At 39.1% G+C, this 26222-nt stretch overlaps 1 protein-coding gene and 1 long non-coding RNA gene across 2 annotated transcripts; one reads left to right on the forward strand and one right to left on the reverse strand.

Moving 5' to 3' along the window:
- Window positions 1–338: 338 nt before the first annotated feature.
- On the reverse strand, window positions 339–2121 carry LOC139631325 (uncharacterized). The gene is made up of 3 exons (XR_011693352.1): window positions 1905–2121; window positions 920–1026; window positions 339–720 (listed from the first exon to the last, which is right to left on the reverse strand). It is a non-coding gene; the product is annotated as an uncharacterized lncRNA (long non-coding RNA).
- A 5911-nt stretch (window positions 2122–8032) lies between these two features.
- c1ql4b (complement component 1, q subcomponent-like 4b) lies at window positions 8033–25310 on the forward strand. The gene is made up of 2 exons (XM_071495149.1): window positions 8033–8693; window positions 22948–25310. Exons 1-2 carry the CDS (start codon window positions 8163–8165, stop codon window positions 23125–23127), a joined length of 711 nt encoding a protein of 236 aa, XP_071351250.1. The 5' UTR covers window positions 8033–8162; the 3' UTR covers window positions 23128–25310.
- The last annotated feature ends 912 nt before the right edge of the window (window positions 25311–26222 follow it).

Below are 26222 nucleotides of genomic sequence, written 5' to 3' on the forward strand. Positions count from 1 at the left end.
CACCTTTTCACTTCCAATGTTGGCTTAGCATCTCATGAGCAATATAAAATGTCATATATTGTCAAATTTTAATAAACTATGGCAAAGGCCAACTGGTAAAATTGGTAGGATTTCTGACTGTTCTGCAAAATACAGAATTATCTTGTAATTGGAAACTAAAAGATGTGTTCCGTATTGAGCTGATATGGGACACATTTGTCCCGTATTTTTGAGACTTAATTCAGCATAAATCTCTGGAAGGTAACTATAACAAGTTAGACTCTTAAAACAGGGTGATATGAATGAGATAGAAGGGAACTCTCCTGCTCTCCCTCAGCTTGACCTCATATGTTCCACTACCCAAACAGAGGATGCACTTCTCATTGTGGTCCGGACACACGACAAATGTATCTTGGCCAACAATTTTGTTGTTTTTTCTATATTTTTTTTATAGTTTAAACAGAGGGAGTAAAAAAATACAACTAAGGACGCTGAATCAAAGTTCAAAACTTGAGCAAAACAGCATAGCAACACATGTAAAGCTATGTTAAAACTTTTGTCAATACCGACATGCTACACATCATTAGCTCAGATCGAGTCTCCATAAATTCAACTGTTCATTTCCATGCTTTTCCATCCATCCATTTTCTTCCGCTTATTCAGGGTTGGGGCGCAGTGGCAGGAGGCTAAACAGGGTATTCAAGATGTCCCTCTCTCCAGTTGGATGTACCTGGAGAACAACTGAAGGAAAGCGCCCAGGAAGCGTCCTAGTCAGATGCCTGAAACAACTCATCCGGCTCCTTTCGATGTAAAGGAGCAGAGTGTCTCTACTTTACACTCCCTTCAGAAGTCTAAGCTTCTCAGTCAAAACCCATTTTGGCGGCTTGTACCCACAATCTCATTCTTTTGTGTGGTTGCCGTGTTTTAGTTAATCTGTTACCTTTTTATGCCTTCATGCAGGCGACAGATCGGGGCATTGTCCATTTGCCTTCCCATTCATCCATCCATCTGGTCCATTTTTGTGAATGCAATAGCTCAGTAGGCAACCTGAGGGAATTTCTTCGAATTTAGTACAAATGTTCACCTGGACTCAAGGAAGAAGTGATTACATTTTCTTGGTGTTCAAAGGTTAAGGTCATGGTGACCTCACAAAACACAGTTTTGGCCTCATGAATGCAATATCTCAGGAACTCTTCAAGGGAATCCCTTCACATTTAGCAAAATGTCCACTGGGGCTCTGATTAGATTTTGGTCATCAAAGGTCAAGGTCACTGTGACTGCATAAAACACATCTTTTAGCCATAAGACAAGAATTCACACAGCAATTATGACAAAATTTCACACAAATGATTAAAATTTTATATGATTCTGGATAAACAGGGATGTAACATAAAATTAGTCTGAGTGGCAGAGGCATTAGATAATTTTAGCTATTATAATAGGCACCATCCTTTGTTTTCCCCTAGGAATCCAAGTCAAGTTCGAGTTTTACCTGGTTGGGTAACTGAACAATATAAGTAAGTTACGTAGTTGAATTAGCAGAGGTGGAAAGTAATTGAGTACATTTACTCTAAGTTACAAAAGCCTCAAAAGGCAAGTGAATTTATTTATTCATTTATTTTATTCATTTATTTATACATTTTTGCCAGGATCATTTTTCTAATTTCTTTTCTTTAATCTGTAAAAACAACCTCCGAGAGGCAAATGATAGAAAAACTTTTTTTTTTTTTTTTTAAACCCTAGTCTAAATAAAAACTTTCATGTTTCCTTCTAGGTGATTTTTAATTAAACATTTCGCCCAGAAAGCCTTGACAACACACTTCTTCCATGTACAGGAGCCTCAAGCTCTAATGCCCACCCTGAATGACAGGCACACAGAGAGGTCTGGCAAAGAGACAGACTGAGTTGGTAAACACTTTACTTACGGCTTGAATCTCTCTCTCTCTGTAAGTTCTCTGTCACCTTCTGGCTGTGGATTGATACTTTGTAGAAATGGAATTGAGGCCAAAAGTTCTTTTTACAGCTATGTAAATAATGCAAGTAAACTAGGAAGTGGTGCACTTCAGCCTCTTGTGGCCAAAACGAGTATTACAAAAACTCCTGGTTTATTTTTTTTCACCTCAAAAATGAGCATGGAAAAACCCACCCACCCGTTTTCATGTTTGACAAAAAACATTCTCAGAGGTGAAAAAAACAAACTTAGAAAATGTTCCTGGAAAAAAAAAAAAAAAAGAAAGAAACCGCTTGCCTTTCAGGGTTTCCATACTAAGTGCTGTACTTAAGTACTTAAGTACAATTTTGAGGTACTCATACTTAACTTATTTAGTATTTTCCATCTTTAGCCACTTTATATTTCTACTCCACCGCATTTCAGAGAGAAATATTATACTTTCTAATTTTGACAGCTTTAGTTTAACAAGCAAGATACTGAAAGGATTGTAACACTCCAGTTCACTGAAGCTGGTGCCTGTACTGTACTGGCTTCCCTTTCACCCTGGAGAAAAAGCTGAGCCCCTCGATAAGTACTTATTCTGTGTACTGTGTCATTGAAGAATAGGTACCCATTAATTAAAAATGATCCACAGTTTAAATAGTTTTCATGTTCACAGATTGTAACCACCACTTCACATCTTGTACACCTACAAGTAGTGATGATACATTTTGAAAGTTATTGTTTTGTTAATATTGACATTATTAAGATTTTTTCTAATTATATTTAAGCTATCTGACTTGCAGTACTTGCTTTGTTTCATCTTCCTTTCTATTTTTTCTTCTTACTATGTCTAATATTATGCACCAAAACACCAAAGCAAATTCCTTGTATGTAAAAAGCTGCTTGGCAACAAACCTGATTCTGATTCTGATTCAGAAACAGGCATTTGATGATGAGATTAAATGATCAATTGTAAGCAAATTTGAAAAAAAGTCCTCAAAACTGAAGAACACAGCAAAATAGGTCATTGACAAAACAGAAAAGAGACTACTGTTTCTAACATGTCAACTTTAAATCTTTAAATAAAGCTTTTAACCCAGTGTGGAGAATACCACAAGTTGCTTGTTGACACGCCCACGTCCCTTTACGTCTGCCTCTTTCCTGACACACAAGAGCTATAATTTGCATGGCCACAAGAGTTTGTTGTTAGGTAAATGTAAACATAGGTCAAATCATCATCATCAATCTTATCATTTCTCTGGTGAGGACAGTTTTGCCATGCCATGCAGAAAAGTTAAAATTACACTTTCCATTGTATAGAAACACAACAAAATGGTCACACTAAACAATAGCATGTTACACACTGCCAATGTGATGCTGTGACCCCTACATTTCCATTACCCTCACTGTCTCTCCGTTCTATGTCCCTCTCAGGCTCTTGCGCTCTCCTCCTGGCTCGCTCTCTGACCTGTGAGATTGCAGGTCAGGTTAAGCCCTTTCCACAGCCACTTACTTGGCTTGTATTAGTGTCTCGCTGTGTTGAAAACACCTCCACCCTGATTGAGCTGGCTAATACCATAGTAACCTCTCTGATCACATGCTAGCTCTGTGCTCATGCCCTCATTGGTTTTACAGATTGTTCTAAACAGAGTCAGTGACTGTCCTGCTGGTAAATAAGCCCAGCCTTATCTATCTTGTCTCTGGAAAACCAGAGCGCATCAGCAGGAATGAGTCATTCCAACACGTAGAACTTGTTTCTAATGACCCTAAATCCAAAGTAACACTAGAAACCTGAGTTCAAGCTGTTGTGCTGGGAGGCTTCAGCAAGATGCAGAATTCCCACTAGCTCAAGAAGTGCTGTTACATAACCAGAGACAGTTCACTTCGAGAGGTGACGTGATAAGTTGTGACTTTTAGGATTCATATTTTTTTATATTCTTATGATTATTAATATAACAAGCATGTGAACAAGAACAAACATAATCATGCATCATGTTTAGAAAAATGTTTAACTGTGATAAATAACCATAATTTAGTGGTCACATCCATTCATTGTACGTCCATCTGTTATCGTGCTACCAAAGTTGCATACGTGTTTCATGATGATAACTGAACTATCTCCATCTGCTGAGGAAGAAACATAAATATGTACAAAAGCACGCATTTTACTCACTTAGACATATCTTCCTTTAGACCAAGCAGCTAACACGTGCTCTGGCATTTGACTTCAGTTTTTCTCTGGACTTGCTCTTGACGGGGTTGGGTCAGCAGACCTTTGTGTTAACAAACAACAGCCATGTCCCACCTGAGGCTTAACCCTGCCACCCTCTGGGCTTCAGTCCTCCCAGCCTGATGTTACTCTAAAGCTTTTATATTAATCATAACTCCACAGCTCAGACACCTGAAGGTCAGAAAAGAGAAAGACAGAAATCAGAGTCAAGAGCAAGAAAAGAGGTGTAACATGTGGGTTAAAAACCAATGATGAAATAATATTTTTCAGATAAAATCCTGTATTGTACATTTAAAAAAAAAGGATCTGGCATTTTCTTCCTGTAAACCTGAGCTTTAATTAAACACAGGAGAGGACGATACTGTACAGACAAGAACATGATATCATATATGAGGAAGAAAAAGAGTCAGAGACAGATATTATCGCTTCATAGCTTATATATTCATCGGCTTAGTTAATATTTCATAGGGCTCTAAAAACCTCCTTCTCTCTAAATTGTCCTCCCTTCTTGGCAATAATAATTTAAATGCATGGAGCCTCTGAGTGTTTCACCAGTGTGTCAGAGCCCACATGTAAATTATATGTGCCTGTGTGCACATATGTATGCATGCAGGCACTCACACACATGCCATAAAGGCACATAAAAAAGCACCGCCAGAGATGCACATAGAACACATATGCACATAGCACATAGAAGTGGATACAAGCAGAGGGTATACTGTAAAACCACACATTTACAAAATACAGAAAATTTTCTAGCCCCTATAGTTTTGGTTTGCCAATTCTGAAAAAAATGTAGAGACCACACCATTTCCCACTTCCTGACATGCAGTAGTTATTTTCTATCTCCAAATGCAAATGTGACTAGAGGCTTGGCATCTGCCTGAGGGCTCAGTTGGCTGACAGTATGCATCCTGGGGAGTGATCTATTGATCCATATTCAATATCTGCTACACTCTCCTGCTCAGTAAAGTTGGGAGATGAATAAATGAGAGGCAGAACTGACAGTACATACAAGTACACTTGTGCCTTAGAGGACTGGCTGCTGCCTAAATGGTTCACTCACCTGTTTCTTGCGTAAATGTCCCCACACCGACATTTTTGGATAAAAAGTGAGCAACATTAGCCACGACAGATGTGTTTTACAGACTTTAATGTTACAGACAAAAAAACATGTGAAAAGAATCCCTCATTTCGGATAACCTCTGCCCAATAACAGACATACACACTCCCATAAATGACAACATAAAAACAATGTCCAATTTGAGAATCCATTAATTTAGGAGTGCTATAAATATAAAGCCAGAGAGACAGAAAGGAAAAGAAAGAGACCAGTAGTAGGAGGAGGAGGGGGACTGTCAGCAGTGATACATCTTTCATCTCTAACGAGGTCTGAAAGCTACAGAAATACAGACATTGACAACAAACCCTGAGAACACCACTCTCCTCCTTTCACCTTATCCTTTTCACTCCACTATTTGGCATGATGTGTGTCAGTCTCACATCTGTAGCTCACGTTTTGTGCTCACACTTCAGGGTCTTCACACCTGTTGTTCTCCCAAACACGGCTCCACAGGTAGCTGTTCATTCATACTTGAAAATCTTTATTTGGTGCAGCAAAGCTATAGTAGCAACACAGTCCTACAAATGATCTGCTGTCTGGAGCTTTGCCCTTACGAGGAAATGCTGAGGCAATCACAGTTTACATTTTACAAGAAAATTATGAAAAAGAGAAAAAAGAAAGTTGAAGTTATACCTACATTACAGTAATTGAAAGGTGTAATGTCAAATATGGACACTGTAAATCCACCAAAGAGCAGACAGCCACACTATGAATATTATCACAGTAATTTTTTGGTTGTATAGCCTAACAGTGGTGCAAATAAATCTTCAACATTTGAAGGGAAAACGACATCCTTTGATTAAACTATTAAACAGATGTAGTCATTTGATTTGTGAAAAGGTCACATGCAGGATGGGATGGTGGATCTGAGTGTGTGTGTGTGTGTGTGTGTGTGTGTGTGTGTGTGTGTGTGTGTGTGTTACGGAGAGAGGGCGGGGGAGCAGTAGTAGGCAGACAGTGAGGAAAGAGAAGCAGGACGGAAAATACAACAAGTGAGTGAACTGTTGCTCTGCAAATAAAGTCGCTCTGCGCCGGGATGTCCGCACGTCGGAAGTCCGCAAAAGTAATTCGTCAGAATATGTAATTCCACGTGAAGGAGCGCTACGAGACTTTGAATCGTGTTATTTTTTGGTCCTCTTTAAAAGAAGAAGAAGAAGAAGAAAAAAAAACCCTCCGTGTCTGCTCGGTGCTCAGTGCTCCTGAGTGACATGCTGCAAGTTCAGATATCAGTGGGACCCTGAGTTTGCACCGCGGCGCAACTTCACCCGATGGTGGAGGCGCTCAGTCAGTGTGTGCAGGATTTCAGTCCAGTCCTGAGCCAGTTTTCCTGCGGCGTTTCCGTCCGAACCCTCAGCATGAGAGGACACTGAACACCGGAGAAACAAAGACGGAGAGGAGGAGAAAAAAAAAAATAAAATAAAATCTTGGTAAGTTGATGTATTTTTGCCTGAATTTCTTAAATGCTTGCTTGTGAGATCATTATTTCCTCTTGTTCTGGTTAAATCTGCACTCGTGCTTAAATATAAGTGACCATTTTAATTAAAGGGAAATTACTCGGGATACTTCTGTATATTATGTTGTATTTGTGCTGTTAAAAAACTGGCTGAGTTTGTAGACCATAATGAATATTGGCCTGTAATAATATCCGCATGTAGCAATGAACTCAGTCCATCTGATTATTAAATCACTGAGGTTTCCCATTTGTTGCCTTTATAAATAATAACACAGATGTTTAAATAGACTTAAGGCATGTCTGTCACATCTTTGTCTATATTTTAAATTACTAAGAACAAATTTAAATATTCATATTATACAAATTCCAGTGCTTTGTTTGTTAAATTTCTTTACGTTCAAATGTAACACAGGTTATGGCGAGGACATTTGGTTTGTTTTGTTTGTTCATGACTGCTCATTTTATCGTATGCCTGTGTATATGTGCTGTGTTTTCTTTTCCTTCTAGATTGCAAGAGATTCAGTGATTTGCTCTGATGCTGTGATAAAATGTTTTCTGCTTCATCCAAGCTGCTTTTAAATCAAGAGTTTCCACACCCGACGCAGTTCGGCCTGCCCTTTCTTCAGAATTTGCCTTTTTATGACCTGTAACAAAAGTGTACTTTGAATGGAGGAGTAGACTGCTGAGCTAAAGCAAATCCAAGCTCCTTTAACAACACATATACAGAGAGGTGTGATCCCATCAACAAAAACACAAGCAGAGAGGAAGGAAGAAAAGAGCAGAGATTTAGCAGTTTCCTTGTTCTTCTCTCCTCATTGCTGGACAGACAAGTAAAGCGCTCTTCCCCGCATGTGGTGGGTGAGATGAACTCCAGTGGGAATACTGTAGACCCCACCTGACAGCTCTCTGCCTGAGCAACTGAAAGCTTTTCACTGGAGCTTCCACAACCACAGAGCTGGATTTAAGAAAACAGCGGTTGCCTAAAATCCTAACATTTCATTGGTGATGCTCATTTTTGACAAAGACATTTAAAGTATTTGTTATTTTTGCCTTGCAAAGTGATGTATCATCTTTAGATAGGTTGAAAGCCTGCAGGCACGGCGAGCCAGAGGAAACTGAAAAATAAAAGGATACAAAACAAATGTTGTGAACATCAAGAAATGGAAAAATCTATTTGTCATTCTCCCCCAGACTGCTGATTTTTTCCTGCTCCTGTCTGAGACCTGCCTGTCCTGCTCCTAGAGTAGCCCCCATTTCTTTTCTCTGTCCCACACAGTCACAGATTTTTGCCCTCCACCTTCTCGATCCAGTGGTTGCTCTCTACCCAGAGTTCAGCCTGGCCGGCACAACCATTCCAGCTAAGGGGGAGGAGGACTTCCTCACGCTGGCCGCCTCCCGTCTCAGCCGCAAAAAACGTGTCATCGGGGCTGGAGTCGGCGTGGCCATGGTCCTGGTCCTGTTAGTGGCCATTCCCCTATTGGTCCACACCACCAAAGGGGGAGGGTCCGGAGGAGGGGGCACCCATTATGAAATGCTTGGGAGCTGCAAGATGGTGTGTGACACTTTCACCCCCCCACAGGGAGAGCTGACAGCCGTTTCCCCTCAGCCCCCAGACTTCCCAAACCGCAGGGGAAAGCAAGGGTTTAAAGGGATCCCTGGTCCTCAAGGTCCTCAAGGGCCCCCTGGAGAGCCTGGCAAGCCTGGCCCACCTGGTCCACCAGGGCCTGGACCCGGTGGCTATGGCCCCTCTTTCTATAGCCCCAAAATCGCCTTCTACGCCGGCCTCCGGAAACAACACGAAGGAAGTGAAATACTAAAGTTTGATGATGTGGTGACCAACGTAGGGAACTACTATGAACCGGGTACCGGCAAGTTCACCTGCCCTCTGCCAGGTATCTACTACTTCACCTACCATGTCCTGATGAGAGGTGGTGATGGGACGAGTATGTGGGCTGACCTGAAGAAGAACGGACAGGTGAGTGTGGGTTTAGGTGGGTGTGATTGTGTGTCTGAAGTCTCACTCTGGACTTGTTATCTGAGTGTTTCGCCTTTTGACACAAACCCACAATTATTAATCAACCAAAAATATATTTGTGAAAATATTTTGCACAGTTTATGTTGACCTACAGAGTTTGATCCAGTATCACTCTGTGTCAACAACAGTCGACACAATAAAAGCTGCAATTTTATAATTCCATCTAATACAATTTACAGCATACAGGAGAACAAGAAGTTGACCAAATTAAATGACAAAATACACACATTGTAAAAAGGGGCGCAGCACAAAGATCTGGCCCCTTTTTCCGTTCAATAATCCACTGCCTTTCCTGTAAGACGAACTTAATCAACAAGCTCATGCATTTGTAGTGGTTATCATGAAAATCAGTAATAAAGTGTTTTAATAATTCAAGAAAGTGTATAAAATCTAAAATGTCTGCATATTTCTCATTATAATATAATGACGATGTGAAGCCCACCGTGAGATTATTACAAAAGTCTTTTACATTGTAGGGTCCATCTTCCTCTGGCCCCTACAGGATTACTCTTCTATTGCTTTTCACAATAAAAAATATCATCGTTACCATAATAATTAAGGCCTCACATCATAAAACCTTAGAAAACCTAAATATAAAACCTTTACCCTGAGTACAAAAACTGAATTCAGCTATCATTTTCAAAGCGACTGACGAAAACACTTGTAGTAAACTAATTATGCTTCAAAAGTTTCCACTTCAGGAACATTATGTATTACAAACAACTTAAAATCATAATAATTTTAATTATATTGTACACTATGCATAATGTGCAATGATACAGACTACTTTCTGAAAATGCTGTAAATCTCCTCTTAGTGTAAACTGCTGAAAATGACTGTTTGAAATGACTTAGTCTGCACATAATGAGCTCAGCTTGTCTGACATCCACAGTAACGTGGGAAGATGGTGATGATGGAGCTGCAGCATATTCATTCTCTGTAGCTGTTTGCCAAACTGAGGACAATGCTGTTTCATTCATCAGCAAGCTGCCTATTATAACATTAAACCAGTCTGACACACTGCCACCCATGATATTTTTCTTTCTTCCCTATTTTTTAGTTTATTTTTACTTTTTCATTGACGTGATTGCTTCACAGTTCTTCATCAGTATCAGCACATTTACAGCATTTGGAGACAAATTACTGCTGTCCACCCGAGTGGAGGAGTGGACTAAACCATAAGCACCTTTTTTTGGTTGAGTGGGGGTTCTGATATTGTTAACAAATAGTAATAGTAGACAACAGTAATAGTAATAACAGCTTACTTATCACGCTAACAATGTCAAATTTGTCAAATTACTGATAAACTAAAAGCTCAACACCAAGCATTGAGCTGGTCTTGAGTTTTTGTTTTGGTAACGAGAGATTGGCTGTCCACCATCTTTACAGATCCCATGTGAAATTGAAGAAACGTAGCAAATGCAGGTGCAAACGTTTCACCAATGAACATGGCTCCATTCTTGCCATGTTCTAAGATGCAGTGTTCTTGGCAACTGACACACCTGATTGTAACAGCTCTTTAGACTTACGCCTGTAATGCCTCTCTTCTGTTGCCATTATCACTACAATGACACCATTTGTCCGTGGTTTCCAAGAACCTTTGCAAATCACTGTTGTGAAAATAAAACAGTTTTCTGATGTAACACCATTATGGTTAAGGTCATGGTTGTTTGCTCAGAGACAGATCAAGATTTGAGTTAAAATAATAATTCGTTGGTGTGGGAAACATTATGGTTTGGATCTTAATTACAATGTCAACCATTGTAGTCATTGTTAAAAGAAACACTGTAACAATGCTTCTCTATTAACGTCTTCACGTTTGCTGAAATAACCAAATTGATGATGCTATTCTTCTTGGGATGATAGGTTCTTTAAGTGAATGTACATCCTTAAAAAATACCATCAGCAAATGTTTTCATCCTCTCTGACACAAGGTCAACAAAAACTCATTATTAAAAATTTAATTTAAATCACAAAGATAGTATTTCTGTGGGTCTAGTGAACTGGACTGCATTGCATTGCCCAGGTGTTGCTGTTTGACTACTGCTCAGTTTCTTAGCATGATGAAAAAGTGGGTTCTTAACAATAGAGCTCTGAGAACATAATGATGAAATTTTAGAAAAAGAAACATCAAAAGCAAAGGTTTTGTAAAATATACCAGAAACAATCAAAATGCTGTCTCTCAACTCTCGTAGAGAGAAGAAGTATCAACCGTCTCTTTAATAATACAGTTTATTCAGAAAATGTAAGGACCTGGAGGAAGAAATATCAGCAGGATGAAAGTAAAAAAACAACAAAAAAAAAAACAAAACTGTAATTAATTGTATAACTTGTAAACAAAGGGAGAGGGAGCGAGAGAGAGATTGACAGCCAAGCGATCAAGAGGATAACAGTCCTCCACGTCTCGGTGGAACAAAGCCAAAATGCAACAGCTGGCTACTGTCCTCTGAGGAACTCTGGCTTTAACACTAATAAATAAACAAGTATAAATGCCTGGAAAAAGCCTTGAATGCTTCCATCTGGAGATCCGTGACAAGCTTGAAGTGCTAAGCCCTCACTCTGTTGAGGAGCTCTGATTCTGACATGTGTGCTGCAGAACAGAAGAGTGACATCCTGGGGATTACCAGAGAAGAAGAAATGCTTTGTGTTGTTACAAGCCAAGTCGAACTGAATTGAGAGTTTGAGGGTACAAGGGTGGTTTCTCTGCATTATCTACACACTATTTAAACGGCACATGAACTGACAGCGATATCCAGCTGAGCAGACTATCACCCCGCTATAGGCAGCTGTCCACTGAGTCTTTGCTAAATCTCCATCTTAAAAGACTTTATATACAGTAAGTCAACCAGTAAGAATATGGCAGGGCAGTAGCTTAGCTGTTAGCATGGCAACCTTTTTCCTAATTCTATGTGAAAAACCCTGTTACTTCAGTATGTGTAATAGCCATCATGCATCTGTCTCTTTTTTTGGTATTTTGTTTTTATTTGACAGTGTAGAGATAGAAAATATTTGACAAGTCCCCATCTAGAACTCGGATGTTGAGGTTACGCAGCATGAGTCTTAATAATCAGACTTCATGTTACTTCAAGACTTTTGAGTGGTTCATTCTAACCAGTGGGAGTCCCTAGTACACTTGGCCTTATTGACTTTCCCGCCATTCATTGCAATGCAACAATGCTAAGATGTCACCAACAACAATATACAGTTCACCACTGGGCCTGCTGCTGGGAACTAGACTGGAGATTTATTCCTTCATCATCCATGCTCACTAGGTCTATTTGTTTATTAGTTATGTTTTAGCTAATTAGCTTGATATGTCAAAGACCCATCAACAGATGTTTTTCATGGGTCAAGAAAGAACCCATTAATTTTTGGTGCTGATTTATTAGCACTGCCAGATTTCTATTAGTATTTACACAATTTATTATGAACTTGTAAATTTATGAAAAAATCTGGCATACAGTATGATTTTTACCATGATTATATCATGATTGGCCATCGCAGTGTGTATTTTGTGCAGAGTTGGATCCAGATGCAAATTTCAAATTAGGGTTGCAACTAATAACTATTTTCATAATTGATTAATCTACCAATTACTTTTCTGATGAATTGATTAACCTTTTAGTCTGTGAAACGTAAAAAAAAATTTGAAAAAATGCTAATCAGGGTCCATGGCAACATCTTCTAATTGCTTGTTTTACTTGACCAACACTCCAAAACCCGACAATAATATAACACGGAGAAATGCTGCAAATCCTCACATTTGAGAAGATGGAAACAGAGAAAGTTTGGCCTTGTGGCTTGAAAAAAGATGGAGGTGATTAACCTATTTTTAAAATAGTTAATACATTTAGACAGCACCGTGCAATCCACCAAATAAATAAATAAAATGATGCATGATTTTTACATTGGAAAATGTGCCATAGTTCATGAGGAAACAAGGAAAATGTCTTATCTTGATATTAAATGCCTATCTATCTGCACCAGCTAGATAGGCATCTGTTTTTTTCACTGGCATCTGTTCTAATGTTTTTGAGGCGCAGATCTATGCTCCAAATACTTACATCATTATAGAGCTTTCATGTGACTGATCAAGTCCATAAAAGTAGTTATACCTCATTTTATTGATTTGACAGGATGTGCGTAAAATGCAGAGTAAAGAGGACAGACAGTTAAATGCCAGATATAATTGGGGGACTTGGTTTGTTGCGTGTCTTCACAGACATTGTCATTCCTGTCTTCTCCTGCTGTTAAATCTTTCATAGCCTTTAGATGAGATCTTCTCCCCCAACCTGTGCCCCTCCTTTACACACACACACACACACACACACACACACATACTTTACACTTTTACTGTCCACACTGGCTATGACTCCTTCCTCATTAATTATCTTTTCCATCAACTAAATTATTTAACCCAATTCAGTGCTGATCTTGCCCTCGCAGTTTCATTGCGCTCGCTGTTTTTTTCTGTGAATAGACAAGTGCTCTGGGAGCAAAGTCAACCTGCTAGGTCAATGAGAAAAACCTTCAGGATAATATTGAAAAAGTTTGTCAATTGAGAGACATTCAACAGCAAATTACTCCTTCATTATTATTACTGTAACAATCTTTCTGAATGGTTATTCTGTTCACTCTGTTCAGCTTTTTGGGAGATGATATTCACTGTGAGTGAGAACCTTTATTAAAGGAATACACTTACATTTTGGAAAGTATGATTATTTTCTTACTTGCTAAAAGTTAAACAAAAAATTTGATTCCACTCTCATGCCTGTGTGGAAAATATTAGCAGTTTAGCTTAGCATAAACACTGACAGCTACTCTATCCAAATGTAACGAAATCGACCTCCCACGAATTAACATTGTTGAAAAATTTACAATTATTCACTGAAAGGACGTATCACTGTCTTACTGCCTGTTATACCTTGTTTAATCTCTACAAAAACCAAAGTGTTAAGACAACAATTTGTGGTTTTGGTTTTAGGTAGGGGTATGTACTGAATTGTTACACTAAGATAAGTTAACAGGCTGCTGACTCCACCTACATATTTATTTCAAGATTGGCATTGAAAGTGATTTTTTTTTCCTTTTCCCAAATGTCGATGTGGTCCTTTAAAGTTTGCCTGTCTACAGTGTATCTCACAGCATGGTTAGATGCGTGTGTTCGTGTGTGTGTGTGTGTGTATTGTCAGACTGATATGCATGGTGTTGATCAACATCTTGTCAAAGGGAGCTGAGAATAAGACACATCCTGGGGAGAGATCACTGCAGAGACAGGCAGGATGCAGACAAGTGGGCTGACAGAGAGAGAGAGAGAGAGAGATGGATGGATATTCACAGGAGAAAGGACAGAGGAGGATGAGAAAAAAGGCAACATATAGCGTCCTCTGTCCTCCTTGGAGGGAGGTGCTGTGGAGAGGGGATAAAGCTATGTAATCGGACATATGACTGACATATATGAAACAAATCAGACATCTCAGGCTCTCATGTTGCCAGATGATTGTCTCAACTTGTAGCGGATGAGCAACTTTAAACCAAGTTTGCAGAGCTGAATCGCTCAATTCAAAAAATCCCCTTCACTCCTAGTGTCCCATAAATCATCAAAAGATTGGTGTTGAGGTAGGTGACCTTTTCAATAGATATATAATTCACCACCAATATGTACTTTGCCCTTTACAGTGATGAGCATGGAGTGGGAGTATGAATATTTATAGCTGGTCCAATATAGGTGAATCTGGGTTGGTCAGTTAGTTGGTCTGTAGTGTACACGCACGCACACACACACACACACACACTGTAGTTTTGAAGTCATCAGTGTCATAGTAGCATTTCAGCATCTCATCTATTGACACTGGGTAACCTCATTATGTGGCAGTGGCATTAGGTTGGATCTGACCTATGCTGGTGGATGAGACTGGTAGACAAAGCGGTGCCTTATTAAAGCCCAACAAAATGCTCTGACATGTTGCTCAGCCTGAACAATGTAAGGTGTGAAGGTTGGAAGGTAAGATGAATTGAAAGTGGAGAATGAATCTTTGAATTAAAGGTACATTAAAGGTGCACAGGTTAGAAAAACAGAACTGCAGGTTAAAGGTGCATAAAAGTGTATTGTTACATAATTAAAGATGAGCAAGCAAGATTATAAGCAGCAAACACTAAAGACAATGTTGTGCAAATGAATCATTTTCAATATGATTGTCCTAAAAGCGTGACAAATCATTGTTTGTTTTTTTATGTAACTCCAACTGAAACCCCAGGTTTATGTGTCAACATAACAGAATAACTAATAAGATCTATGAGCTAATTAGATAATTAAATATACCACTTAAAAGCTGTGGTGATGACAAGCTGGGACTGAACTAGAAGGAAAAAAATGTCTTGCTTCCAGAAGGTAGGTGTGATGTGGCTACTGTAAGAGGTGGAAGCTGCTAATTACAGTATGTCAGACAAGGTGTCAGTGTGGGCCTTATGTGACACTTCATTAGACGGTTTCAAGTTTGTTTTATTTTGGCTCTTTCAGATCACTTTTTTCCCTCCCCAACAGTTGTGTGTGTTGGTAGAACAATTCATGCTCACAAAATTTTTTGTGCGTTGCATTGCTTCAGGGTCAGACACAATGATAATGGGGAACATTTTTGTGATCAAGGATAAAGTCAGCATTTCATGTCGAGCAAATAGAGCAAATAGAAAGAATCCTCTTCCATACCCTGCAGCTTGCCCTTGTTTTTTCTGCTTGTCTTTTTCTCCAAAAGCACACACATTTATGTGTATGTTCATGCACACAGCCATTATTTAACTATGTTTCTGTTATAATGGTCTGAGCCATTATATTCTCCAGACTAAAGGGTTTGGGCTGGTTGTTACGGTGTTTTGTTGTGCCTTTGTTGTGCTTTCCTTTCCTTTCCTTTTGCCCCCCCCCCCCCCCCCCCCCCCCCCCATTATATCATTATTTCTCCTCATCAAGGAAACAGGGTTTTGTCTCTTTTATAAACAGCAGTGTTTCACAGTGTGCAGCTGAACTAAGATGAATACTAAGATGTATTCTGGATTAGTAACATTTTTAAGAGTAGATATATCAGAATTAGATGGATATTAACTTCTGGCCTGTGACACATTTTTGTGATGAATGATGAGTGTTAGGTGGATAGCTGCTTTTGAGAATTGCTGCTTGTGGTGTTGCATACTGTGCATCCACAGCAGGTAAAACACACTCTAATTTATTAGAGTCAACAATATGTCATATGAAGGAATAGTATAATTTAACTTAAGAGCCGCAGCTTCGCTCTAGCTGATGCTCTGCAGGTAGACTGTCCACAGAAGCCATTTATATCCAATTAAGGCATCTCCTCTACCCTCAAAGGTTTCAGGGTAAAGCCAATTAGAGACTTTCTAATCAACATCTTGACACCTTAGGTCTTGAGTGTCATGGCAAAATATTAGCATTTAGTATGCCAATTAGAGTGTGAGTCTGCAGTGCAGGAGAAGGGTTACATTTCGACCAGGGTATAGATTCAGGATACCTCAGGCTGGTACACATGGATGGAGCAGAGCGAGCACAGCCGCTTTTACAAAAAGGGCCATTTCAATTGCCCTCCCTCTCTCTCTCTCTCTCTCAGTTCACCCTTAGAGGTCCCTCAGGTAAGTTTAAGACGCCCCGTCTCAATCGCCTCGCTCCGCTCTGAGAGGTCTGTACATCACAGTGAATGAATCCTGTCAGTTTTATTACCAGAGGATCAAGGCACCACTGTGAAACAAAACAAAACAGAAAAAACAACACACTGCATGGACAACACCACCTCCCCAACCTCATTCATACTCCTCCCCCTCTCCTGTGAAATAGGCGTGCTTGATCAGTTTGTTATTCAACAGGCTCCCTCCCCATTACTCAAAGCCCCTCTAAACTTTGGCTTCCTTTACTCGAATCCTGTGCTTAGACTGTTAAAGTGCATGCAGCTGCTCACCCGTCTGTGTCCTCATCCAAATTTCTGCTTCCACACCCTCCTTTTCACTACTTTTCCTTCTTTTTTCCTAACCCCATGCCCTCCTTCCTTCAGTTTTCTTTGAGACGAAGTTGGATATTGGCTCGATACACATAAAAATGATGAAGATCTTTGGCGGAATACATTTGAAATACAGCATGTCAGCCCTTAAATATGTCACACAAATCAGTGGAACACAACTGAACATGTAGATTTTATTGAGCATTTAACACTTTCAGTGAATTATTCCTGTCCTGTCAATTCCCCCACTCTCTCTCTCCCACCTTTCTCTGTCTCTCTCTCCCCATTTAATGTCGCCCCCCTAATGAAAAGTGGAGGCAGTGTAATCTTCTCTATTGTCCCGTGGGTCTTCCTTCTCCCCAACAGCAGCAGATCAAGTCAGAACAGCATCGGGCCAGCAGACAGAAATTCACTCCCTTGTCGCTATCAATCTCCGCCACTGTTGACAATAATCCTGATTTGCCTTTCCCTCTTGTTTTCACTCCCAAAGCTCCAGTGCCTCCTGCCCACTTTAAGAAAACAAGGTTTCCCAGAGATTGTTACTGACAGCAGCTGAACCTGCAGATTCCTCTGTGCTGGTTTCAGTGTCACAGCACTCTTCAATGTGAGCAGCTCAGCCTGGTCCAAGAAATACAGTGTTTTTCATAGAGGTATTCAGATCCTGAGAGAATTAAAAGAACCAAAAAACAGTAAAAGCCTTACTTAAGTGAAAGGATATATGTGTAATCAGCACACATAGGAAGAAAAAGTGAGGTTCACATGCTATTTATCTGTTTCATCAACTTAAATAATTAAATAAATACCTTGAGAGTAAAAATTACATTTGCTTACTTTTCCCATTTTAAAAATAAGATCAAGTTGTCTGATTTTACAGTGGATGTACTTAAAGTATCATCATGGGCCCTGTTAATGATATATTATTACATCTTGGATTGTAAGATAATTAATACTGACGCATCAATGAAATAGAAGCATACTGGTGGTCGAGGCAGAACAAATTTTATTTCAACATTTTATTTATTTTTTTTATTTTTTTGCTTTATTGTAAAATTTTAATCTGACAAGTTATTCATAATTACAGTTGTTAGATGAATGTAGTACAGTATAAAGTGCAATATTTCCCTATGACATGCAGTGGAGTAGAAATAGAACTAAAATTGAAATTCTGAATTCTGAACATTTAAGGACACTTAAGGATTACATAATAATAATAATAATGATAATAATAATAATACAATTAAAATAATAATGAGCTGGTGGAACTATTTTATTTCATTATATGTATACAGCTGCCATGAAACATTTAATATGAACAAATAGTTTAACCTCAACATTCACACTTACTGTAAATTGTGTTTTTCTCTTAACTTTTGTTTTACTGCAGATTCCTCAGATGATATTTAATTCATTATACTTCATAATATGGATGATGGCTATGATAATATTGAAAATGTCACACTCTTAAAGAACATGTGAATAAGATGTATAAAATATCAAACTTATCCACTGGGTTTCTGTATATATAGGAGGAGAATGTAAGCAAGAATTAATCATAAATACAAGACATTAAATGTCAGCATCTCCACAGTGTCTGAGACGAGGCAAAGTAAACCTGTGTGTCTCATAAGGAAGTCAACCATAAAAAGCCATAAATAACATTGTGTCCTTTTGGCTGGCAAATATAATTAGCTGATGTTCATGTTTAAAAGGCCATTTCAATGACACGGTGTGAATATCACTGCTGCAAGTTTTGTTCTGACCCTTAAATGTGGGCGATACAGGTAGGAAGAACCCAGCTACGTGATGAGCTATTATAAAATGAAGGCTTGCGATATTGTCATCCCTGCACATATAGAGAGGTAAACCAGTTTTAATTGTAATCCTATACTGTACTTGCAGCAAGTTACAGCAGCCTGTCAGCTTCTAACTCAGCTGAAAACATTGTCAGGGGAATCATGCCGTTCAACCATGTAGACAGATGTTGGATGTACAAGATGTCAGAATCTCTTTGCTGTTACATTTTTCCGAAAACCTATTAGGTCTCCTCAGGGGAGCTGTTCAGTCCCTTCAGTGCAAAGCAGTCGAACAGTATGAAATAACAAAATGTCTTATATGCTGCGTGGTTTTTCTCAGGTGTTCACTTGAGATTCTTAATAAAAAAATAAAAAAAATAAAAAAAGAGGAATGCTCTTATCGAGATGTGGAAAGAGCTGGAGGGTTTGTTCTCTTTCCTCTTTGTGTGTGTTTGTGTGTGTGTGTTTGTGTAGGATCTTATCCTGACCTCCTGCTAGTATTTCATGGGCCCATTTGACCACTGTAGCCTATCCTGTGCCCCTATTTATTGTGATTGTATGGAGTTATTGAGGAGTTGGACCTATTAGGCGGGGAGCTGCCATGGCTGTCCGACTACCAATTACCGTAGCCTGCAGCCATGTATAGCCTGCCCTGACGCTTCTGGAGGCAGGGAGGGGTGAGGGATGCTGGGAGGAGGGGATGAGGAAAGAGGCAATGGGGGGGAGGGGTCGGGGGTTGAAGGGGGGTCCTCAGGAGACCTGCCACAGCAGCACGCCGTTAATCAATCCGATTTAGGCCGGACAGGGACACACTTAGTTGCTGCTCCCGCCAACACTGCCATGGTGGGAGAGAGAAAATGTGTGCGTGACCTGCATCTCATTGGAGTGTAAGGACACAAAAAGATGGATAGATGGGTGCAGAATGAAGAGATAGAGATGGGGTGGCGAATGGGGGAGGGATGATGGAAGGGGCGTGAGGTGTGGAGGGAGAGACAACAATTAATGGAGTGATGTGAGTTGAATTAAAACAAAGGAAATGTATCGATTCATTTCTGTGTCAAGGAGGGGAATAAAAATGTTCACCTTTTTGTACATGGACGAAATTCTTTTATAGAGAAATGTAGTGAGTCAAATTGATAATTGAAATGTGTAACAAAAAAAAAAAAAAAATGGGTATTTTAGTCTTATTGTATTTGTCTTAGTGACATCACAAGGCAGTCAGGACTGGACTGATGACTGCTGGAGATGATGGACCATATCCTTAGTCAGACCCAGACCCAGAGCAGAAGACAAGGATGGAGTGAGGGTATTATATTTGCATTCATTAATATGTATGTGCTTGTGTACTTTATTTTCCACTATTAAATGGATCGTCTGCTTGAATAGTCGGTTACTTATCCAATGATGGTGCAATTTATTATGAGGAGATTTGCTTGCTGGCTGCAAAAACAACTTAGGACTTGGATCATAGAATGGCAGTGGACAAAATAACAGAGTTATCTAGCAGCATAATGAATGAAGATGCCCTACTCTCCGTCCAATCAGCTGTTTTCTCACCTTGAAATGTCTTAAATTAAATCCTGGGATACTGCACTGTTGATCTAGCAGGAAAGCTCCAATTACATGAGGAGGGAAGTAAGGTGACATTAAATCTGGTATTTGTGTAGGCTGCTGCAGGTGGTTGATTTCACTCTGGTCCTAATGAAATCTCTTCTTAACGCAACTTGTATTATTCTTGGATCAGCACTCGGCAGTATGATATTTGCTCTCTGGTATGTAAACATGTACAGTAATCATCACATGGAACGACTTCCTTTGAAATGGCTGGTCATACCATTACAGACCCAGCATCATGTTTAATCAGAGTGTGTTTCTCCGAAAATAAACCCGTCCAGATGCAGATAACAGGGTGAAGAATGACTCATCAGAGCACATCTCTTTTTTTTTAAATAGTACCAGGCTCCAGGTTCTGTAGTCCGCACACCAGATAATGCATCCTGCAGTGTCGGCTGTGAATACCAGCAATTGCAAGATGGCAGCCATTAATGCCAGTTTTATGAAGCATAATGTCAAGGCCTTGTTGTTACTGTGTTGTAGGAGTGTTGATTACATTGTTTGGTAATTTTGAGGCTACAGCATGGTGCTGTTCATCTTTTTCCATGTTTAGCATTTAATATATGTGGGGGTTTTTTTTTCCTGTGGTCTCTGTTTCTTTATAATTCTTCTCTCATGTTTGTTTGAAAACTCAAATGTTTGTTTTAAATGCTAATTAGAATTCAGCCTGACATGAGCCAACATGATCAATATTTTTATCATAACAATGGATCAAATGACTGTATGTAATTTGAAATGTGTAATGTGTGTAATGTGCGCAGCTTCCCTCAACACTGCAAAGTACCTAGGAGTTTTTCAGCTCAACATAGTGAACATAGTGGAGCATTTGGTAGCCAGGAGGTAGTTAAGACCAAAACCAGAAAATTCAAAATTCATCTGATGGACAGCAACATGACTCCAAATTAATAAATAATGTGTCACTAAATGGCAACTGTATGCTTACAATTTGCCATATCAGCTTAAAACATGATAAAATTCCAGCTTTAAGCTCACAGTTTGCAGATTTACCGGATGGTCTTTATCCATTGTATGCATATTACAATTTTAAACTGCAATATACATGTGATGGATTTCTTTTTATTCTCTTTTTTCGTTATCCCCTCATCTTAAGTTATTCTCTGTTCTTTGCTGTAACATTTCTTTTCTTGAGGGAGCAACTTTAATGTAATCTAATTTCCCCCTGGGGGTCAATAAAGTATTCAGATTCATATATACAATTATAACATGGCCCACTAATGTGGCTTTGAAAGGCTGAATGCCAGTGGAATGATAATAATAACCAAAAACTACCTGAAACAGTAAAAACTTTGGCTTTGTCAAAAGCTATAGGACCTAAGGATGGTGACGAGCAAAGAAATGTCCACTTATCAGTTGTCAATATGAGTATGTGTGTACATTCACTGTATTTGTTGTAATTGCTTGACAAGTGAACTGATGTCCTCCCTGATACCACCCTTGCAATAGCTATCAGACTCTTCTCTGCAACAGGTGGATCAGGTGTGAGAGCAACAATCCTCTGGAAAAATTGATAGCGACTAAGAAAGGTTGTGCCCACAAATGGAGGTTTGAGGCCAAAGATCACTGCACATCTCATCTATCTACTCAGTGGACAGGAAGGCATCTGTACTGATGACTTTACACCGAGATCACGGAATGAAACAGGAAACAAAATGGCACTGGTTACATCCAGATAAAGTGAACAGATGAAAAAGATAAACCTATTAGAATCATCAGCCTTTACGTACAAAACATGTCAGATAGTCGGTTATTATTAAGATTATTCTGATTAATTAATCTGGTGATAATTGGGATGCTACCATTGTGTGCGTTAAACATCACTAGATCGCATTATACTTGCTTTCTTCATGTGAAACATAAAGATGCATATTTCTGCCATCATTAACTTTGATCATGGTGAAATATGTCTCAAGCGCAGGTGATGATTAGTGTTTTGGGGTTATAATAGAGGACCAGTGGTTAAAATAAGAGAAGACGGGAATGTGGGAACAGAGATTTATAGATATACGTAGGTGAGACGAATAAATCAGTTTGCCTTTAATGAAATATAGGAAACTAGCGAGTGAAAATCATTCATGTCCAATACACAGTTATGGATGTAGATACTGTATATTCATGATCACAGATACAAGAAAGCTATTTGAAAAACCTGTAATTATTTTTTTCGTGTTATGTTTATTTATATTAGTTGGATTTTTATTGCTAAATTCAAAACCATCTCAAGAAAAAGAAAAACTATTTACATTAAATATAAAAAATACTAAATTAATATAAATATATGAAAAGTCAATTTACCACCACATATTTCAAAATCAAGTTTGATACCCATTCCTCCTCTCTCCAGCCTTATCCAACTCTCAGTCTCTTCCTCTGTCTCTCATTTTTGTAAAATCTGAAGACGGCGTATACCTATAACATCGAACTAATTACACAGTATTTGTCTGAGAGTTGCATTTTCTCATCAAATTCTGTAATCCTGTACTCGGTCTAGACTAAAACAGAAGAATCAAATCTTTATCTAACATGGTGTGAAATTGTCAGTATTAAATATTCATTATCAGCACAATGCCTCTGGGATGCCTCTGTGGCTTAGGGGTTAAGGTGCCAGGTTAAGGCCATAAGCCTCAGTGCTGCAGCAGCTTCAACACAGACCACAAAAACTTTGCAAAACACATGACTCCTGACATCGTTTCTCTGCTTTCACGGGGGCTATTACTTAAATGTGTCCATCTTTGAAGTCTATAAACATATTTCTTGTCTTTATCTCAGGTGAGGGCCAGTGCAATCGCTCAAGACGCAGATCAGAACTACGACTATGCCTCCAACAGCGTCATCCTGCACCTAGACGTCGGGGACGAAGTGTGTGTACAGCTGGACGGTGGCAAAGTTCATGGGGGAAACACCAACAAATACAGCACCTTCTCTGGCTTCCTCATCTACCCAGACTGACAGTATACTCACGTTTATATACTCTCTCTCTCTCTGTAATCAAGCAAAAAGTTTCCTCTCCATACTGCATCTAACACACCATGCCTCCATGATGTAATTTGTCATTTCAATGCTGTTCAGTACACAAAACATAAAATAACATGATCACAGTTAACAAATAGAGTTTGAACTGAATTTGTGTAAAAATGAATATAGTATTGTATATACTACCAGTTAACATTTATTTCCGATACACACACGTGTGTAATCTGTGCCATGTACAGTATGTGTAAGCATGGCAAAAACACATGAATAACATCTGTTTTACATGCACACATTAGCTTGTACTCGCACACACACAGGCGTGCACACACGAACTGAACTTCTCCTACCAGTTGTTACACTGACACAAGATGAGCATCTCAGCCACCGGTCTGACATCGACTGAAACGATCTCTGAATGTCGACTGTAAATCGAAGTGTGTGTATTTGGCTGCAGCCTCTCGCCTTCACTGAGAGATGGATTTTCAATATGGCCGTAGACACCAAACGAGAAAAGTCATGAATATATTGATTGCAACTGATGATACAGCCAACACCACGATCATAATCCAGTGTGCTGTATGTCTGTGTTCATGCCTGTGTGCAAGCATATTTGTGTGTGTGTGTGTGTGTGTGTGTGAGTGTGTTTACTCTTCAGTTTGTGTTGAGGCGTAAAAAGGCATCATGTTGGTGTTAGTTTTACTTGCACAATCTCTGACTCCTGTTAAGGGGAGGGGGGGCGTCAAGTTGTTGGTAACAGTCCCTTAACACACACAGTATATCGATATTGAGGTCTAGCTTTGAGATTTTCCCTGAGCCAGAGCTTATGACAGAGCCTCATCATGTCCTGCTAATGAGGCTTTGTCTACAGCCTCACCCGCTCAGTCACACTCAAACCCAACATCCATATAGTGGGTAGTATGGTGAATATGACTTTAAAAAACTGTGAGACATTTTGGGAAATAATTTGTGATTTTGCTGACAGGCAGGTTTTCTTACCTCGTGACAGAACCAGGCTACTCGTTTCTAGCCTTTATGCTAAGCTAAGCTAACTGACTGCTAGCTTCAGTTTCAGCTGCAAACATGAAAGTGATATCAATCTTCTCATCTAGCTGTCTGCAAGAAAATGATTTAGCCTGTTTCCCAAAATGCCAAACTATTCCCTTGATTTTACTGTGATTTTAATGTGAAGTTTTTGAAATGCAGGTAGCCGTTGTTGATGTTTTACTGCCATATGCCATACCTATAGATTTTCTGTGCCTTACACTTTCTATTTTATTTTTTATTGTTTATGCATGAGACAGTATCCCTTGTTGAATCCAGGCTGTATGAATAAACTGGTCCATGTAATACAACCAGCAATCTGATGAGGATTTCTGATCAAAATGCAGGAAGTCCATGCAAATGTTGTTCCTCACCAAATGAAATTGCAGATGCTAACCGAGGACACTGACTGTGAGTCTGTGTATGTAGCTGGAGGTAACTCATTGCTGTAAATAAAAGCCCCCAAAAAGGAGACTTAGGTTCATTCTGTATGGTGGGAAACACCGGTGGGAATGAACAACAGAAGCATGTCACTGTGTAATTCCAAAATTAGCATTCAGAAAAATGATAAAAATGTTAATGTAACCAAATTATTATATTTAACAATTCTATTTTTTTCATGATATTATGCTTAGACGGGTAAAATGTAGAGCTCCTTTTACCACATCTATTGTAGTTTTAGAAGAAGAGAGCTTCATGTCGGTCCAATTATACAACTTGTTAAAATGTGTGGCAGAGACTTTGTTGTCCTGAGTGACACAGATCCGACCCTGAGGCCTGATAGCATGACTGTACCCTGATGAGATTTGGATGTGAACTTTCTGTTCAACTTGTCATTCTTGTACTGTGAAAAAAAAAAAAAAGAAAAAAAGAAACATCCTGACGTTGTGTATTATACACAGACATTCCTGTTGAGTGGCTTTACATAACCTCTGTGCCATGCTGCATCCTACTGTGTGTGTTTTCTGGCGCTGTTACCTTTGTTCACGAGCAGTGAGGATTCATTGTTGTCACTGTACTTTGCAAGCTGAGTTGTGTGTATTTGTTATGTATGAAATCAGCATAAATTTCTCTCTGCCCTTGAAGACCATGAAACACAATAAAAAAAGAAAATTCAGGATTATTTTGATGTCACTGAGTGAGAGAAAAACCTGCACTTTCTTTATCCTTTATTCCTATTGTTCTTTACTCTGTCCTTATACGTTACAGTAAATCAAGGACTCAGCAGGTGTTGACGTCTGTTGTGATAAGTTTTCAAGGGTGTTTTTTGATTACGAAAATATTTTAGCAGCAGGTTCAGAGATTCTTTAAAATACAGCTGAAAAAAAGCTGCAGTGAGATCCACAAATCACAAACAAGAGCCAAGAATAACCTACCTGCTATACCCTGGCGTTGCTCCACTGGTAAAGAATAATACACTCAGGAGCCACTTTATTAGATACACCTATACATTGCAATCCAATACAAGTCTTATTCAGAGGTATTTCTAATACATTATCCCCTCCTACAAGTGCCTTTAACTATGACCTTGATTTAAAAAAATTGAATTGACACATTTCTGACAATGTCAACAAAAACTGAACATCATGAGTTTCTTGAATACACAATTTATGGTAGAGCTGCTGTATTGGGTTTCACTGTACAAGTGCACAGTGGTCACTCTGTGGACATTTTTAAAGAACTGTCATGTGATTATAGACACAAAAAAGGTAGGAAAAGGGAAAAGAAAGGAAAGAAGCAACTTCCCAATTCTGTCAGAGATTTCCATGCTATATGGATAAGATTAGTCTGACAGATAGGAAACATAATGCATAAACAACATAGGAGGAGGATGTCAGGTTTCTGGTTGCTTTGGTGTGCATTCAGAAAGTTTTTTCCTTTGTTTTTTTATGTTACTAAAATCGTTAAAAAAGAAATAATTTATTCCCTCATCAGTTTACACTTTACTGCAAAAACAGAATTTGGGGATTTCCTTCAAATGCATTTAAAAGGAAGAACTGAAACATTGCACTGACATAGGTATTCAGACA

Source organism: Trachinotus anak, unplaced genomic scaffold, assembly GCF_046630095.1.
Source record: "Trachinotus anak isolate AG129_WGS33_773 ecotype Australia unplaced genomic scaffold, CSIRO_AGI_Tana_v1 ptg000013l, whole genome shotgun sequence".
Classification (NCBI taxonomy): domain Eukaryota; kingdom Metazoa; phylum Chordata; class Actinopteri; order Carangiformes; family Carangidae; genus Trachinotus; species Trachinotus anak.